This window comes from Cygnus olor, chromosome 2 (genome assembly GCF_009769625.2).
Source record: "Cygnus olor isolate bCygOlo1 chromosome 2, bCygOlo1.pri.v2, whole genome shotgun sequence".
NCBI lineage: Eukaryota > Metazoa > Chordata > Aves > Anseriformes > Anatidae > Cygnus > Cygnus olor.
This window is the reverse complement of record NC_049170.1, coordinates 48,507,882-48,527,224: the sequence shown is the minus strand read 5'-3', so window position 1 is coordinate 48,527,224 and position 19,343 is coordinate 48,507,882. Positions and strand designations below refer to the sequence as shown.

General features: G+C 35.4%; 1 protein-coding gene across 2 annotated transcripts in view; it reads left to right on the top strand.

Annotated features, from left to right (window-relative positions):
• Positions 1–19,343, top strand: part of CTDP1 (CTD phosphatase subunit 1) — a 95,125-nt gene that overhangs the window by 38,782 nt on the left and 37,000 nt on the right. For both annotated transcript variants that reach the window (XM_040548021.1, XM_040548022.1), the window contains exons 9-11: positions 1,300–1,441; positions 3,719–3,949; positions 10,348–10,510. In XM_040548021.1, coding sequence (XP_040403955.1) covers positions 1,300–1,441; positions 3,719–3,949; positions 10,348–10,510 — 536 coding nt within the window. The remainder of the gene's footprint in view (positions 1–1,299; positions 1,442–3,718; positions 3,950–10,347; positions 10,511–19,343) is intronic.

The window sequence follows — 19,343 nt, the reverse complement described above, 5'->3', positions numbered from 1 at the left end:
ACTTTAATTTTGTGTTAATGCACCACTGGAAGAATAATACTTTTAGAGCTTCATCGTACATTCAGTATGAAATATGGAATTTGTGCAGCTGTAGGTTAGTCCTCAAATGCATCTGTCTGTGCTGGTAGATTCTATTTCAGGTTGTACACAGACCTTTAGATATTTGCACTTAACTGTTCATTCTCATTTTCAAATGACGTGCAGAATTAAGGTACTTCTAGACTCATTTTTAACTGAACCAAGTAAAGTCGTGTTAGATGAGAGTCATACAGATAAAATTCTAGGGAACTATGTTGAAACCATCAAATTAATGCTCTTTCTTCCTTGTCATAATTGTTGTGATTTTTTTCTGGAGGTTTCATTCCTGAAGGCACATATCAAATAGCTCAAGGGCTCATAAATTCAAATTTTAAATGTAAAAAAAAAAAAAAATTTCACATGTTTTTTTTTAAAAAAAAAAGATAAGTTACTGAGACTAGTATGTTGTAGTTTTCTTAAGTACCTGCAGGTGAAAATCCCAAGGCCTTCATGCAGAATTGGCGGGCTTCAATTAGAGTTTTTAGTGGGGAAGGGGCTGTTGTTTTTTTTTGTTTGTTTTAGAAATAGGAACTAAAAGTAGTGCAATAATGTATTTATAGACGCCCTTGCACCAAGACAGTATGTACAAATGATGGAATTGATGTGTATTTTAAATAAGATGACGTTCTACTTCTAAATGGTGGAATTTGAGAACACCTGTTACTTATATACTGTGTTGCTGATGGCTTCATATGGACTGTGTTGTAGCCTGCCATGTTTAACTTTACCTTCATTGTTCCCATTTGGCGATAAATAATCCATTTGTCTACTTTGAATGTGCATCTGTCAAACAGTTTGAGTGAGTGGCTGGCTGTCAAATGATAGTGTACTCCAGTATTCAGACTGTGCATAAGAAAGATAGTATGGCAAGTTAGTCCTAGGCTATAACAGCATTGAAGAGTTATCGCTGCTTAGACTCTGACAAATATAAATGAAGAAGATGAAATACAAAACTTTTTGTGTTATTTATTTAAAGTAGACATGTAGAGGCTTTCCATAAAGATTAATTTTAGTGGAGTACTTCCATGGTGCCAGTTCCTCATCTAGCTTGAGTGGGACAGTATCACGTGTTATGTAGTCTCACTTTTATCAGTTGGAATTGTTTTGGTGGTTTTTATATTTTAAGTTTAGTGACAAAAATGCTTTTTCTTAAACCAGTGTGTACTTAAAACTGTTTTGTGTATATATCTGGGAACACTGTTATGTTTGACTTTGTAATAGGCACAGAAAAAGTACGACAAGCTCAGGATTGCAAAGACCTCCATGTTGTAAACCCTGACTGGCTGTGGAGCTGCCTGGAGCGCTGGGACAAGGTTGAGGAACAGCTTTTTCCTTTGAAGGATGATTACATCAAAACACACAGGTAAATGGAAGCCTGGGGAAGTAGAGACCATGAAAATAGATTATTCATACAGTTACTTGAATTTGTTAATGCAGCTATAAAACTAGATTCTGATAAGCTCAGTGTCATGTGCAATGAAAACTCTGTTTTTTGTTTATTTCTATGATGCTTAAACTGAAGACCGTTAAGGGACTGAGAGGCAGTTCAGCAATTAACAGAATTAGAAGAAACCTGTGGTACTTAGTTTCTTTGGCAGTTGTCTTCGTTAGCCGTCTTCAGTTGGAGCAGTTGACTTTGTCAGTTCATCTACATGCTAATGAAGGGAATGCCACCAAGATGCAGGAGCAATAATACCAACAAATGAAGAAAAGGAGAATTAAAATATACCATACACTCCCACAACATGAGAAATCGAAGTGTTGCATTTGTTTTTTTTCTAAGGCTTGTTCAGGAGGAATGGAGGAACAGAAAGCTAGAGCAGAAGAATCTAGTGCTGGCTGGAAAGTGTAAAGATAGAAGCAAAAACTTGAAGAAAGGGAGTAGCAAGAGAACAAGTTTTGGGGATGACAAAATGTGTTGAAGGAGAAGGTGTTATAAATAATCAGTGCATTAGGATGCCAGCAAATAGAAGGAAGAAACAGCCAAAAACTAAATTAACATGGGAAGTCAAAAAACTGTTAAGGGCAGTCCTCTTTAGGAAAGTGCCATGAGTAAAGTAATTTCCAACAACATACTGTAGAGCCAGTCTCTGCTTCTTGGCTTGATCAGTTTAGATAGACTTGCATTAATAGCACCTTGCAAGCCTATCAGAGGACTTTCCCTTCTAGGTTTAAGCAGGAAGGGGCATAGCATATTTTCTGTATTAAAACAATGCTAGTGCGATTAAATGACTGAACAGGCTAGAGATTTGCTTTCTGAGGGCAAAATGTGCCTGTGTAACGTCAAATGCCAAAGACAGCAGAAATAGAAACATTGAAAGTCTCTTATCGAACAGGAGATTGGGTGGAAACCCAGGATCCCTAAAAATTAGTAAAGAGACATAGCTCACTTGTGGCTTGACTAGAACACTTGTCTTTAAAAATTGCTATCAGATTTTTTTTTAAATAACACTTTGGAATGTTTATATGAGATGTTTAACTTGTCACAGAGGCCTGATTCTACTAGAAAACTTGGTGTCTGGCAGTGGGCAGTAACTTGCAAGCATCATTTTTTGATGTCTAGGTGAATGTAGGACTTTCTAACCTATCTAAACTTAGTCTTTTATTTCATTGAAACATGATAATTTTTTCCACTTTTGTTTCAGATTAAATATACTTTAATATCCTACTTCGTCTAGCTCATTGAAGATTTAGGGAAATCTGTCTTAAAGCAAATACTTTATTAACCCAAATTGTACAACTTCGTTGGAAAAGATTTTCTCCTTAATGAAGCTGTCTGAAATAGTAATTACTGACCAAGAGCTATAAACTAAGTAAGGGATATACTCAGAGAAAATATTTGAATATAAATGAGTTTAAGAATAGGAGAAAGATGAAGCAAACTTGGAATTGGTTGACCTTAACTATTGTTTCTACAACCAGACGACTTCAGAAATGTTGTCGATGAAAGCCTATGTTAAAAGCTCCTGTGTGGCACTGCTAATATGTGTTACTATGTAATGTAATTTTTTTCTATAGCATTGGTTTCATAGTGTATAGTATGCTACTTCATCTGATTTTTTTTCTTTAATGCTTCGATTTGCTTCCTTTTCTTGTGGCACTTAATCATAATTGGATAGTTTGCCATAGTAGTTGTTTTAGTCTCCAGAAATGTTCCTGCTAATGCTTCTAAAATTGTTTTAGAATGCAACAGGGTGATCAAATGTGATTTAGTATTTTAACAAATGAGTTTGGATGACTTGCAAATTAATGCTGTGTGTTTATCTTGTCTCAGGGCCAAGTTGAAGAGCAAATATTAGGATATGATACAATAGCATGCTCTTCTCTTTGTGATATATATGCAGGTTATTGTGCTGTTCTGGTTGTATAGTTGCTCCTACCAGGAGGCAATTTCAGTAATTTTAAAACATTTCTAAGGTACATATAATATTTTTTTAAATAATGTAAGTATGACTGTCTTTCTTTGCATTTTTGTTTTAATCTTAATGAGACTTTAATGGGGGGAGAAAGGGAATCTCAGAAATCTTCCAAAGCATTTTTTATTCCTTTCACTAAAATAAAAGAATACCTACTTCTTATGTTCTTTTTAGATAGTCCGTTTCAATTTCTAAAACAATTTTTTCTGAACTTCATCCAACAGAGAAAATAGCCCTGCCACGTTTCCTGATACACACAGCACATTTCAGACAGCTCTGTTTCACCCAACACCCATCCATCCCAAGTCTCAACCTGGTCCTGAAGTTCGACTTTATGATCCTAACACAGGAAAGCTAATCAGGAAAGGTTCTCAAACCTCTGGCCAGTCTATGTACATCCAGTCTCCAGCTCCTCCCATCACCTTGCCAGTCCATGGTGAACACTCGTCCTTCAGGTACATAAAGCATAGCTAAGAGTCACATCAACTGTATTTTCAGATGATGTAGTAAATTTAAGTCATTATCTTTGCTTTTGATCAAATTGTCATCTTTGCCTAAGTTTTTTGTTTGTTTTCTAAAAAGAGTGAACTGTGTAAATAATTAGCAAAAGGAAATGAGTGAAACTGAATAGTCAGCTGCAGTGAAATTGGGATCCTAGAATTCCAGATGCTTTTTGCGCTTCACCTAGGTGTGAGTAGAAACTTCAAAAAAAAAAAGATAAATGTAGTGTGTAACTTGTGTGCTCAAAAAGAATATTAGAATAACTCAAATCTAAAATGAGGCATCCTCATTTTTAACAAGTTTTTGTATTCTGAATTTGTGTTTTGTCTAAAATATATCTGATAGCATTTGGCTTGTGTTTGTAAAATTTCCTCTTGACTAATAATTTCTTCAGTTATGGCATTAGTCCTGTTTTGTTTTGAGGAATATAAGCAGTGGTGGAAGAGGAGTGTAGCTAATAGTATTATTTAATAAGACCATATTATTGGGTACTAGTTAGTAATCTGTAGAGCATTAAATCTAACAGGTAGAGGCCTGCTTTTTGAAGTATGAGGCTAGCATCTGGACTTTGTCAAAACTTGTGGATTTGGTTAAGCTACAAAGGTAATGGTTAGCTCTTACGGATGCATAAAATATCTAAAACCCACTCCTAAGTACTTGTGTAAGACACCCAATTTTCTGAAATACTAACAGCGCTCTTAGCAGGTCTTGTGGACTCCAGTGGTACCAAAGTATCCAGCTGTAGGCCAAACACTTTGTTTTGTAAACCTTGATCAAAATTCTTTTTGTACAATGTAATCAGAATAACACAGTTACTATAAAACAGTTTATCATTAACAGCTACAAAAATACAAATTGTAATTGTAAATGCAAATTTTCTATCCTATCTCCTGCCTTTGAGGTGTTTCACTTGTAAATATTTTGTATATTATCATAGCTTGTTATATTTCCACTTTCTTGTTGCTAAATGATTTTGGCCTACTTGTGTTTTTTTTCAGTTTTCAAGTTTTGTTGTAGATTTTTACTTATTTCAGCTTCATTGTTTCTGTCAACACAGGAGTTTGAGTCTCTTGTGTTTTCAGTTCTTTTTAACTGTCTTTAAAGTATATTTTTTCCCATTCATTTAACTTGTCATAGTGAAACACTTTAAATAGTCAAGACAAAACATGCATCCAGAGAAGCAAAAGCTTTTGTTTTTTTTTTTTGTTTGTCAGCTCTTGTGGAAAGAGGGGTTTGTCTAGAAATATTGCCAAGAAGTATCATGACAGTTGTATACACACAACCTAAGATGCTTCACCATGATGGTTTATGTTGATCTTAATCATTAAATGCTTTAAAAAAGTGTAGTTCTTGATGCACGTTCTACATTTGTCCATCAACAACTTAATGAGTAGTTTTGTCCACGACTAAACCCTTTTCTCTTTAATGCAGAGATTTTTCATTTAATCATTTTATGGAAGAGGAGAGAAATGGAATCATGGAATCACATAATGGTTTGGGTTGGAACGGACCTTAAAGATCAGCTGTCATCTTAGCCGAGTTTTTCAGGGACCCAGATAGATTGTGGGGGTGGAATGAGACTGTATCTCCTTCCCATGCCCTTATTTAATTTCATTTCAGCATTTTTGACTGCCAGTGCTTGGGGCTGACGTGGCTTAATTAAAGGAAGTGGATCAAGTTAGTCACTACTACAACTTTACCACAAAACTAAGCAGCTGTAAGAAAGATTAGTGTTAAGATGTATGCTGGGGAAAAAAAACACCACCACAGTATTTTCATAATTTCCTGGTGATTTAGTTCTAGTGGTAAAATTACTGACTTGTAAACACTGATCCCTGAATTAGGGCATGTCTGTATTCCTCAGCGCAGTTCATCTATCTTCGATTATGACTATAAGGATTACCTTGATAAAAGCTGAGAGGAGAGTGTCACCAAATACTACTTTAAGTACTTTTAATGTATAGAATGTACAATGCAGACCAAACACAAAGGCTGTAAGTAACAGAAGGCTGTATGAACAGCTATACTGTGTTTTAACTGAGTGAGAGCTGAAGCAGAATTACTAACTATATCATCACCTTTCTTTTTGAACACATCAATGATAATTTAAGAAAAATGCTTCAGAGGCAAATTAAAAATTGTTGTAATACTTGACTTCAGAGAATATTACTTTAGTGCAGCAATTTCTTGGTAGAGGGCAATGCATTTTGTGTCCTTACAGACTTCATGTATTAGTATGTTCACATCCTACAGAAATATAAGAGTATTTGTAACTAAGCCATTGAGTTTAAGCACAGATAAAATTGTTATCCCTTGCAGCTGCTACTGTTGTGAGGGAGTAGTTAAAGCCTGCAGTAATGTTTTCTGTTAATTTCTAAAAATCTTATCTGATTCTGAATTCTGGACAATGGGTAACAAGGTTTCTCTGATGTGTAATGAAACCATTGAGGAGTTAGCCACATACAGTATGGCAGCGGTACTTGGTCATATTCTCTATTCTTCAAGAATAGACCTTGTTATGCTTAGAAGATAACCTGTTGCAAGGCTACTTACTGAAAAGTGCTATGAGTTATCTGAAAACAATTTCCTAAGTCTTTCAATTCTCACTTTTTCTATTTGGATTTTAATGTTCTTGTTTTAAGTTTAATTCTGTAAAGAAACTAATTTGAAGTAGGACATGATTGGTTTTTAAGTATCTACAAGCAATTTACAGTGAACTTCACGTGGTTCTTTTAGTCGAAGTCATCTCTGATACGTATAGATCTTGACATTGTGCTTGGTTCCGTGAGAGTCAGGAACACCTGCTTTTTGTTGTAGTTGTTGCAGTCTAAATAGAAGGACAGAAGAAGAATTTGTGGCTGTACTGGAAAGGATCGGAACGCTTATTGATTGTTTCTGAAAGCTAGCAATACCTTTCTTCCTGTCTGAGAACAGTAAGGATACCTCTTTAAAAAATCGACAAAGAGCTTTGGTGCTTATGTATCTCAACAACTTGCACTTCCATAATGGGAAGTGTTCTACAAAAAAACATAGGAACCACTATAGTTGTAACAGTTTGTGAGATAAATAATTTAGTGTTGTCCTAGAGAAGAAACGCAATTGACATCTTGTAATATCTTTTCTTTATTATTGTCAAAGTTTTTCTAGTGAACAATAATAATACATTCACAGGTAAGGCAAGGCTTAGAAAAAATAGGTGTAACTTACATATGAGAAGTTAAAATCATCATTCTGATATCAAAAAAATGCGAAGATCCACCAAATGTTTGATTTGAAATGGTGGCTCAAGTAGATACTGATGGCTGAAGTAATTTTGGGGGGATTCATGTAAACTTCACTTTTAAAATTTCATGTCTAATTTACATGCTCAGTATTACATGTTTTCTTATTACTTTTGACAGCAAAAATACAAAGTACAAAATTTGAATGATGAATAGAACTTTTTAAAAACATTTTTATGATAATATTGTATCTTTTGGCCCTGGTACTCTGTCAATTGAAGAATTAAAATGTTTGTTACTTCCACAGATGTTGAACCCAGCCAGCATGCAGGGGGCTAACATATTTTTGTAATTGTGCCTGTAAGACTAACAAGTATCAACCAACCTATACTGGGTTGAATGTTGTGTCACTTCTGAAAAAGTCCTCGTGAATCTCATCTCATAAGAAATAAATGTAAATTCCTGCATTTGTATGTCCTTAAATTTTAGTCTACATAACAGATGAAAATGTAAAGCCTGAAAAATGTTTTTAATAAAAAAAAAAATTTGTCACAAACCTCAGAGAAGTCTGTTTTATATTGCTTTTTGGAGTGCTTGCTTACCTAGTAGCTGTTGGAAAATACTGGAAAAAATCTGTCAGAAACCTTTAGAAGCTGTTATAGTTATACACAGTTAATATTTGTGTGTAAAATAATGTGATCAAGCATGACCTCACCCTGTATTCTTGATTTATTTTTTTAACCAATGGTGGAGTCTTCCAAGACTAACCTGAGACTATTAATATTTCGGCATATTATTGCTTCAGAATAAAGAACTTCATAGACATGCCAACTCTCTTGAATGCAATAGTTCCGTTATTAAACTGTCCAAAATAGTTTTCATTTAATAATGATGCAAAATAATTCCTGTCTTGCCAGCATTTGAGGTGAAGGTAATGTTCTCTAAAGTACTCAAAGTGTATACCTAAGAATACAATGATGCAAAAACTGCAAAAGAAGTTCTTTCTGTCATCAGTATGATATGTTCCTTAAAAATAGACTAGATTTTTCTTCTAGTATAAGAAAATCTGCTTGGCTGCCTGCCTGCTACATATAATTAAGGTGTATAATACTTGGCATAGTCAAGCTTTTTTATACAGTTGTATAAAATGCTTATACCTTTTTGTTTTGTCATTTGCTGTTTTACTAAGAATGTAAATAGCATCACCACCTTTCTCTTGGCTAGAGTACCTGTTAAAAAGACGTGGAAATCATATTAAAGACCCTTTTGGAAAATACGGTGGAATATTGTATTTTTTCCTCTCTAATGAAGAGTATTGCCCAAGAGGAGTTTAATACCAAGGGAAAAGTAGTCTTGTAAAATAGAAAACATTTTAGTGGGGGGAGGAAAAACTGTTCAGCTGTGATTAAAATTTCGTAAGAGTAAAACAGGTTTGGATAATTCATTTCCACAACATCCAAGTTGTTTTTTTTCCCTTCATAGAAAATTCTAGTATATAGAAATGAAAGAAGGTGAGGGATCTGACTTCTGATGTGTTGCTGAGCAGTGTTGAGCTGATGTGAACCTTCTGTAACATGCAATGCAATTCTTGGCAATATGTCAATTGACTTGAGTTTCATACCCCCGCCCATAATTTAAAAAATTAATTCACATCTCAAGTATCTGTCCATGGGATCTGGCAGGAATCAGACTCCTATTTAGGAAATAAGAGTCCTCAAAATGAGCTCTATTAACAGCTTCATCTGGCTTTCGGATTTCATGCATTCTGGGATTGAAATACTGATCTGAAAGAAGTCTTGTTACTTAGGATACTTAGCCTTCTCAAGAAGTTGTTAAGTTCATGACAGGAAAAAATGATGCTGTAGAAAATTACATGTGACTGGATTTACAGTCTTAATGAATCTTTAGTACATGGTTGTGTTTATTTGGATGGAGCTTGTACCTGTGCTCTAAAGCTGCTTCTTGGCAATGCAAACTCAGTAGGAAGGAGCCATGCTGCACTGAGACTTGTCAGCAGACACTATGCTGTCTCTTTTCTGAATTGCCACCACTGTCAGAAGCAGCTTGATAGTGGTATCTCACCTGGTTGCTACAACTTGAAACAGCTTCTCATTTCAGATACACAGCTACTTTTATACTTGCTTGTGCTAATCATTCTCCACACACAAAATCTTGTGGCCAGCATAAAGAATTAATGACCCATGAGCTTTTTATGACCTTGAGATCTTTGAATAGGACCCTGGGTGGTGCTGAGCTGCTGTAATGTGTTTGAAAATATTAGTGTGATGTTAAGTCCAATATTCTTAGTTAAATGTACTGCATGGCAGTTTTAGCTTCTATCAGTCTTTATTAGTTAGGTAACTTCCCTCCTGCCATTATTACCTGAGAAAGGTGGAAGTCTTCTGTTGTTCTAGATATTGTCAAGCTTTTTATTACTATTACATAGCAATTCCCATGAAGTTATGATTATTTTATCTATTCTGAAGAATATTTTGAGATTTCTTTTTGTACTTAAGTGTATGGTTTAAGTACAGTAACTAATGAGATGATAAAACTCAAATTAAAAGAAAATGCTACCATGTCTAAATACACTAGCCAAAAAGAAATATGGTCTGCTTTGTATCTCATCTAGACTTAGCATCTAGGAAACGTTTGAAGACTGAGGCTGCAGATATGAGCTTTCTACCTGCAAACCTCTTGTTTGAGAGGTTGAGAATTAGAAAGGTATACTTTAAGACTGAAGAATACACGCATAACATAGATCAGGAAAACCTTATTAGAATATAGGGATTGTTTTATAAATGATAAATGTGTCAGATGGACAAACTTTGAAGTATTTTATGGGAAACACCTCTGCAGCTAATGAAGCTCTTAGCTTCATGAATTGTTTGATGCTTAAAAGAACAACAAGAGACAGGAGAGTATCTTGTCAATGGTAAAATAAGACCTTAAGCTATAAGACTGAAAATAAAAGCAGTGTCATTGGAAGACTTTTTCTGTTGAAGAACACTGAAGCTTGTTAAGTAAAGTCACCAATAGTCAGTAGCCATAAAATGTGTGTAGAATTTTATTTCTAGGAAAGCTATAAATCAAGTAAATCTTTCTTATGTGGGACCCCTGAAATTTTTCAGAGTTGTTCAACCACACCAGCAGCAGATTTTTGAAGATGACCTACCAGCGAGTGGAAATGAAGAGCAGCCTGGTCCATCTAAGCGGAAACGCCAGCCAAGTATGTCTGAGACGATGCCCCTGTACACCCTATGTAAAGAGGATTTAGAGAGTATGGATAAAGAGGTGAGTATAACTAATTGTGACAGGTTTCTAATATAATGATTGTTAGTTACGCATAATAGTTTAGCTTCTGTTAAATTATGCATATATGTGAACCAACCTTATATGCCACTGTAGTAACCTGAAACAAAAGCTGTAGCTGACTAAGAAGTACAGTTTGGTTTAAAACACAACTAGGTTCTACAAAGCAAACGTAAATTCAGGAATTGGAGTACTCATATGTTTAAGTAGGCCTTGAAAGCAGAACTTCATTTTAGTATAGCTTTGTATCAAGAAACATCTTAGCATAGTTGCTGTGTGGTAAGTTTTGCTAGGTGTCACTTCAAAATAAATCTGCAAATAATTTGGACCAAGTCAGTGGCAGGACGGGAGAAGAGAGGTCTGCATATAAAGGGCGCGGGCTGTAGGGAGTATCAAAGAGCCAAAGAAGAGAATGGGGCCTCATTATCCATAAATGTGTAATTGCAATGCTGTTAAGTCACAGGTGTCATAGTTCTGCAGATGATGGGAGCTTTCTGTTACAGAAAGAACTGTATTTTTTTTCACTACCACACTGTTTGAAAATGATTTTGGTCCTCTACTAGCTGTTTTTTTCAGTTATTTTCATATGCACTTTCTTCAAATGAACTGCCTTCCTGTATAATACCAAACGATACGTAGAAGGGAAAAAAATCCTATCATTGCATGCTGTGTTTTCATGAAGTGATTACAGTGTACGTGACTCTACTGTAAAATCTAGTGACCCTGGAACTTTAATTCATCTGTGAGCCTAGATCGTTAACTAGGGCTGGAGACAGGAGTGGATAACTTGCTGGTTTCTGGCAGTAAGTTGCTTATGAGGTTCCAGCCATAACAGGCCTTCAGAGTTATCTTCAGAAAATATAGTAAAAACATGAGAAGGAAACGGCACACTTTGTCAAGGAAAACATTTATGTATATAACATACCATAATTTCGAGATGTGCTATTGTTAGAGAGATTCTGGAGGAACTTCAAGCTGATATTTTAGGGGAAGGTCCAATAACTTTTAACTACTGCAATAATCTAACATGAATTTCACATCAGTGCTGTTAACTTTGCCTAGTAACTCTTGGAATTGACAACTTTGATTTCTCTTGTTTATTTGTTGCCCATTTTATCTAAGACTTTCACAAGAAAAAGTATTTCTTCTTATCATGGTACCAGTTCCTGAACCCAACTGTTTCTTCCTTCGGTGCTTTCAGTGGCACCTAAAGCAATTTGTTATTGTGGGTAGTTTTTATGTCTGAGTACTAGTGTTTTGTAATGGTGTGGCTTTTGGAAAACATTAATGAATTGCTGTTGCGGTGTATGCACTTAGCCAAAAGAGTGTGCATGTTTTTCATAATTGCTGCAAAAAGTTTTGTTTTTTTTTAAGATGCTATTCAGGAATCTTGCTAAAACCCAGAGCTTCTGGTACTGTTTGTTTCATGATTCGTTACTCTTTATGTTGCTACAGACCAAAGAAATGAAAGTTTTTCAACCTATCCTACAAATATAAATATCTTAAATTATGATTTATCTTAAATTCTCATTTTATTTAGCTTGCATATTTGGAAAACTAGACTAGGTGAACTACAGAACAAATTAAGCCTGATTTCCAGGGCATTGTTTTCATAGTTGAGTTAGCGTGGGTTCCAAGAATGTGATTTGAGGTTACAGTTGCTGCCAAAAGGTTTTCCTTCCAATGGTCTCTGTTCCCACCAGCAGTGTCTTTATGGTAACATTTATATTTCTCTGATCCTCAGGCAGCTGAATCAGAAGAAACTTTTTTTTTTTTGTTGAGGGTGTATGTTTTGGGTTTGTTTGGTGGGTGGTGGGGTGTTTCTGGTATTTTACCTCCCCAGCATGGTTTGATCAGGGAGCAAACGTTAGCGTTGACATGGAGAAAAGTGCATGGAAGATGTATAACGTGGAGGTTGAGCTGGAAGTAGTAGTGTCATCACTAACCTTTCCAGAGTAGTCTTGTGACTGTTACCTTCATCCTGCTGAAGATGTGTTCATGAACAAGAAATGTAATTTAAGTAATAAAATGGGATTTAATGATGTCATGTGGGAGTATGCTTATGAAAAAGGAGGAATATGTGTGGTAATGTAGTCTGTAAAATGTAAAAAAAAAAAAAAAAAAAAAAAAAAGCTTATACAAGGCAGTGTGGAAGCTGGAAAGACTTAATTCTCCAGTCTAATCAGTTTTTCATTTTCAGTGTGAAGCGTTTGTTTTCAAGTGGCTTAAAGCAAGTGACAAATTTAGTCTTGCTGGGTTTCTTCACTCTGAGGTTAGTTTTCTGTAGAGAAATGATGATGGTGTTATGCTAGGAATCAGTGTGCTGGTGCTGTTTATGTTCATGGAGCACTTGCTGTTGTGAAGTGGCTGGCAGATGCAACAAGAGAAGTTACTTGGTTTTGTAAAGAACGTAGCCCAAAGCCATTGTAATATAAGGAAGGTATTCTTGCTGCTTTTTGTTGTTTAAGATTTTGACATTCACTCATCTCTAAGAGGTTAAATAACATAGAAATAATTAAATGTTAAAATATTACGTTAAAGCAATTATTTTATCCGTTATCTTATGTGATTAGTAGAGAAAGCTGAAGAAATTTGTCCAGTGCTACTTCTAATAACTCAGCAGTGAAATCATCAGTGTGGAATTGAAAGAGATTCACAGAATAACAGAATGGCCAAGATTGGAAGGGACCTCTGAAGATCATCTAGTCCAAACCCCCATGCCAAGCAGTATCACCTAGAGCATGTTGTGCAGGATGGCATCCAGGCAGGTTTTGAGTATCTCCAGAGAAGGGGACTCCGCAATCTCTTCGGGCAACCTGTTCCAGTGCTCTGTCACGCTCAGAGTAAAGAAGTGCCCTCTCATATTCAGTTTGTATCCATTGCTTCTCAGCCTGTCACTGGGCACAACTGAAGAGTCTGATTCCATCCTCTTGATGGAATCACCCTCCCTTCAGATATTTATATGCATTGATGAGAAAAGGTCAATAAGTTATCACAGCAAAGGACATAAGTCTACTGTGTCCCTAAGCCTCATCACCTTACTAGATGAAATGATCATGAAAAATAATGTCAGCATTCTGTTTTCTCAACACTTTAGGGAAGACTGAAGGCCACTGTGTTTTCTCATTTCTAAATCAGTGTCTATCCCACATCTCCTCTTCCTTTCACATCACACCTTGTGGTTTGTTTGTTAGGCTACCTCAGACAGCTCTTAGCCAAGCATATCTTGAGCAAATTTTTGCAGCCACGGTCTCACCTCCATTTCCTTGATTCAAATAGGGCAAATCCTGAAACACGTCCATGTATCATTCTTTCCAACTTGCTTATTTGGTGTTCTTTTAGAAATCTTCCGTTGAGTGTTGTGTGCAGTTTGCTACAGTGGAAGGGAGAGAAGAAAGAAGGAAAGTCGGACATTTAAAGGAAGCTGGATATCAGTTGTTTGTTTCTGCTATTTCGTGTTTTGCTTTAAAGAACTTATTTTCCATTGAAAACAGAAGCAATTCTAAAAAGTATCTCTGCAATTTTTTTCTTTATTTTAATTTTCAGAAGATGTAATATTTATTTTAAGTCAGTATAGGTAATGGTCAAGTTGTAGGTATGTCATCCTGATCAGAAGCATTGAGATTTGACTGTTATTCAGGCAGTTGAAAGAACTCTGAAAATGTAGTTTAGCTAAAGCTAGTGAAATTTAAATTATCAGCAAGTGAAACACTTATTTATCTTTTCTCAGTTTGATGTTTGTCTGCAGAGCCTTAGTTTGCCCACTAATTGCATAGAGCTGGCTGTCTGATACTTTTTATGATTATTAGGAGGACATCATGGTCCAAACTTGTTCTAAACGTAGCAGCTTTAAGTGTTTGTAAATAGTTCTGTTTTTTTTGATGTAATGTTTTACATGGAGATAACTGATTACTGAAATAGGAAGAAGGATTATTATCTACTTTGATATTAACTCAAGTAGACAATTGATTTTGGACTGCTTTTGCTTCCAGAGGTTGCTTAGAAAACATAATTTAAGCTCACTTTCACAGTCTCTGGTGTACTTGGACATCTTACATTTATTCCTCCATACAAATAAAAATTCATAAAAAAAAAAAAATACTGAAACCTTTTGGCACATTCAGACAGCATACTACTAATATTTTAATCTTGTAGCTAAAAACTGGACCTACCTATATGTAAGGAATAGTTAGATGGCACTCATAAAAAAAAGTTGATAATTAGGTGCTATTCATTTTGCACAAGATTCTGTGTAATATGATTACTCAAATTCTTGGCAGGTCAGGGCATTGTTAAGAGAAAATGTAATGTATGATTGAGGCTGATTCACTTCTCTCATGCTCAGATATCTTAACAGGTAATTTAATCAGGAGATAAGTACAAATGGTTATGCTACAACAACAGTTATTAATGGGCTGTACTAAACAAACATTAACTGAAGAGGCAGCTGTGCTTACTTCAAAGTTGACCTCTTTGAGGAATTTGATGAACTGTATGTATAGTAATAAGATTTTGATTGCCTGAGTTCTGTCTGGATTTCCCTGTTTATTCTATTAACAATCAGTCAATGATTGACTGGATTTACTTGTAATAAAAGACGTTCCTGCCATCTTGTATGTTTTTCATACTTCTCTGATGCAATCAAAATATTATTCAGATCCTCTGCCATTCTTTCAAAGCTGTTCTCAAAATTGTTTTTGTAAGGAGTCTTGGCGTTTCAGAGGATTTTCTCAAAGTATTGAGAAAAGTAGCTTCTTTTTATATATCACTATCATTCTAGCACTTCTGCGAAGCATAGAGTAGAAATTATGCAAATAAGATTAAATCTAAGCTCTTCATGTTTTTGCGGATGTAAACAACTTTTGTTGTCCTTTAAAGTTTGCCTGCTGTGTAGCAAATATTTTATTCTAAAGTTACTCTAACTGAAATAGAAACTGGATCTATAAACATCCACCTATGGAATATATTTACAGGGTGTTAAAGTGAAGGTTGAATATTCTGTAGAGAAGAAAACATTTCCATGCATTCTGTTTGATTTTTCTGGGCAATGCTGAATAGGATTTTATGTATCTGCAGCCTTCTGTGTTTTGCCTTAGTAAAGAGAAGCCATAAGTCTTTTTCAACTGTCTGCTTGTTCACTGAAAATGGGCCTAAATTTCTCTAAATGTAGCTCAATATCTTCACTTGAACATATGCATCTAACTCCATATTCTAAATCAAACTCAGCTAGGCTGTCAACGCTACTTGGACTTAGTTAAAAGTGAGTAGTCTGAGCAATATAAAACAATTTGGAAGCTGATCACTAACATAATTCTGAGCATTCTGTATATAGGATCTAACTGAGCCTCATCACATATCTGAGCTTATTTTTACACTAAAATTTTAGTTGTTTTTCTCTGTGAATAAAATTTAAACTCTTCTGTTGAATTCTTGGTCCAGGTCTGAACTATTTTTTCATGCCTGTTATTTTATAAAGATGCTCTGATATTGGTATTTCAACCTAAGAAAAAATATTAGGCATATAGCATAATATATGCTAGGTGTTATGGAATACTTTTAGAAATGTGCATATTTGAGGTAAAATAGCTTTCCTTTGCTTTCGTGGAGTCTTTTATCAGCTGCTGGCATCAGACAGCAGTGAATATAGCCACTCAGCTCTCTCTGTGTGCTAGTCTTGCAGTTACAAGTGTTCTAGCTACTTTGTCAACATTATCAGGAATATTTCCACTCTGTGTACAACTTTAACATAGACTATAAAAAAAAATGCAGAACTAGAGGCCACTACTGATGCAAAAAATTCCATGATGTGAGGCAGTCACAAAATCAATAATTACCAGAATAACCATGTTGCTCTAAGTTTTTGGTGTACCATAGTGGTATTAATTTTAGATTGAGAGAATGTAATTGGTATTCTTATATTGTTCTGTTTTTTATATATGAGTTTGCACCTTTTCATAACAGCGGTTACAGTCAACTGTAGACTATGTTCTCTGTCACTCCGCATAGCAAGCATAATATTGCTTTCTTTGAGATGAGCACAGACAGCTGCCTATCTCAGATATTTTAGTGCTCTGACATCAAACTTCTTTCATCAGAGGTATTGAGAACTGGATACAGCTGGCATACCACGACACAACGATCATCTCAAAACTTGTATAGCATGCATCACCTTCATACTGAGCCCACCACTTTTGAAACTGACCACTGCTTAGCGCCTGAACTTATCTTCTTTGTGTCTGTGTTTGGTGGGTTGTTTTTTTTTTGTTTGGTGTTTTTTTATAAATATCCAGAACTAAGCATGGAATGAGTGGTCTAGCTATGCAAGGCACTTTTTGCAGACGCAGTGCCCATATCACTTTACTGCTTTGTTTAAAAACCCCATGCTTTGATTATACAGACTCAACAGTCACATTGCCCAGGTCAGCAGGAACCATTTCAAAACCAACTTGGCTTCACTATCTTCTTAAAGCTTCCATTAAAGCCAATTTAGAAATAGTTTTCCTCCATGTCCATCATTTCAATGGCTTTATTAGCTTGAATGCAGTAATAAATGTCTGTTTGCTATTATGATAATGAGACCAATCTAATAAGGTATGCTGAAGAGGGAAGTTCACTGATGACCAGGCAGTGCTTCATGAAGCCAGCTGATGTCTGGTAATGGTAATGCTAACCTCAGGTAAAATGAAGTCCTGACACATCCAAGCTGGTTATGCTTACAGATAGCTTGGATCAGGGAGGGTTTACTGGTTTGTTCATAGTATGTGGAAAAAAAAACTTACACTGAAGACAGCATATCTGCATTTATGTAGCACAAAGTTTTGGAGCCCATAAGTCCTACTGTGTCCTGGTGGATTTACACAGTGATAATTTAGGTTCGTTTGCAGCTGTGATACAGAAAATCTGTACTTGCATTCTTCTACAAAAGCAATGTTTTCTGGTTATGATACTGTTTAATAATGGACTGTTTCTTTGGTTGCAGCATTTCAGGAAGTGTTTGTCTCCTGTGCTGAAGCACATTAGAGCCTTAAATGTAATCTAAATAATCTGTAATTCAGATTAAAGTAAATTAGTACTAATCAAGCTCCTTCCCACCCTTTGATTTCTTAAAATAACAAAAAAAAATGATTCTCTCAGAAGCTTTCAAGGATAATGTGCTAGGTAGTAAGTGTACTCGCAGCTTTATTACAGTATTAACTAATGTCTTTGCTGATGAATTGAAAGAGAATGTGTAGGTTAGTGTTCTGGTGCTTTTTTCACAACAGCTGAGAATTTATGTTTAGAAGTACAAGCTGCAAAAACGACTTCATTTTCCACATTAAAAAAAAAAACAAACTCTTCCACAAGTTCAGTAGATTTTGCTAGATAAAACAAACCAGTGAGTGCATAGAGAAGATTATAGAAGACTGTCCTGTTCTGTTTTTAAAACCAATTGGACAGACAACAAGATGGATTGATGATAGAATTCTACCCACACTTCTACAAAACTGCCTGTGTTGAGGAACATAATATCAATTGGACTAGAATGGGAGTGAGTTTCAGCAATAGATTATACTTAATTCTGGTCTTTGTTATCTAGGAATCCTATTGTATGTTTGTTTGTTTTTAATTTGAGTAATCAATATGTTGTCCTCTACAAAATGCTTGTGGACGTAAGCACCATAATAGATGTAGTCATTGTCTATCGATTTTGTCATTTTTGTTTTATTTCTTGGTGGAATTTCATGAGAATAAACGCTGTCAGAAGGCACTTGAACATATTTTGTTGATCAAAAAATCGTTGTACAATGAAGCTTATATTCAAAGAAGAAATGTTTTGAGGGAATGATTGGAAGCAAGACAAGTAGAATAAATAATTTTACATTGATTTGTTCTGTTTTTTTATAACATAAAACCAGAATAGGAGCTCAGAAACAGTATGCTCCATTAATACTAAAGTCCTGTTACTGTACTGCCTTCAGCACTTCGTTAGCATCTTACTACAAGTGGCTCCCATTGGCAGTGAAATATGTCAGAAAAGATCACTCAGAGCTGAGAAGCCGTGTCCCCTCAAATTGCAATGTGTCGTTTTTAGTAGTATGTTATGATTTCCAACTTTGTGTCATGTTTTGATTGTATTTAAACTCCTTTTGCACGTGTTCTTTCATTAGCAAATTAGATTGATTTATGTTAATAAAAAAGTCATGATCCATAGACTAGTTTTGCATGACACTTGGTAAAAGTTTACGAACAAGAAAAATATTAAGACTTATGGCAGAGCTATGCCTTAGGTGATAACTAGATTGTTTTAAAGTTTTGCAAGTTTGTCTTATCAAAGCTTCATACTGTACGTCTGCAAAATACGGTTTAAGTAGGAAGGGTAGCTCTGAGAACAAACTATCAACAGGTGTTTGACAGCATCAGTAGACATTTCTGTAGATTTTCTAGTCTCTGGATGTTTAGATAATGCTTTTTTCTTTTTTTTTCTTTACAAAAAGAGTGCAAGGGAATTTTCTCCAAAGACTTTACCTGTAGATTCCCTCACCAGCTCATTCCTCTAAGATGTGGATTAGTCAAAAGTAAAGTCAGGAAGCTTGGCAAAGTATGGTTCTGAAGGGCATGCAGCTAAGGCTTCTGTTCCTCTGCAGGTTTTTGGGGTTTGTTTAAGATCTGTAGATATGGGAAAATTTGAAAGATTACCCAATGGCACAAATTTTACTATCCATAACATCATAATCAGCTGATAATGTCAGTAAGCTGCAAAAAGAGCAGATGGTTTGGTCCACCAGTTCATTAAATTCTAAGTTGTTTGAGAGAGCATGTGGCCTCTTCTTGCAGA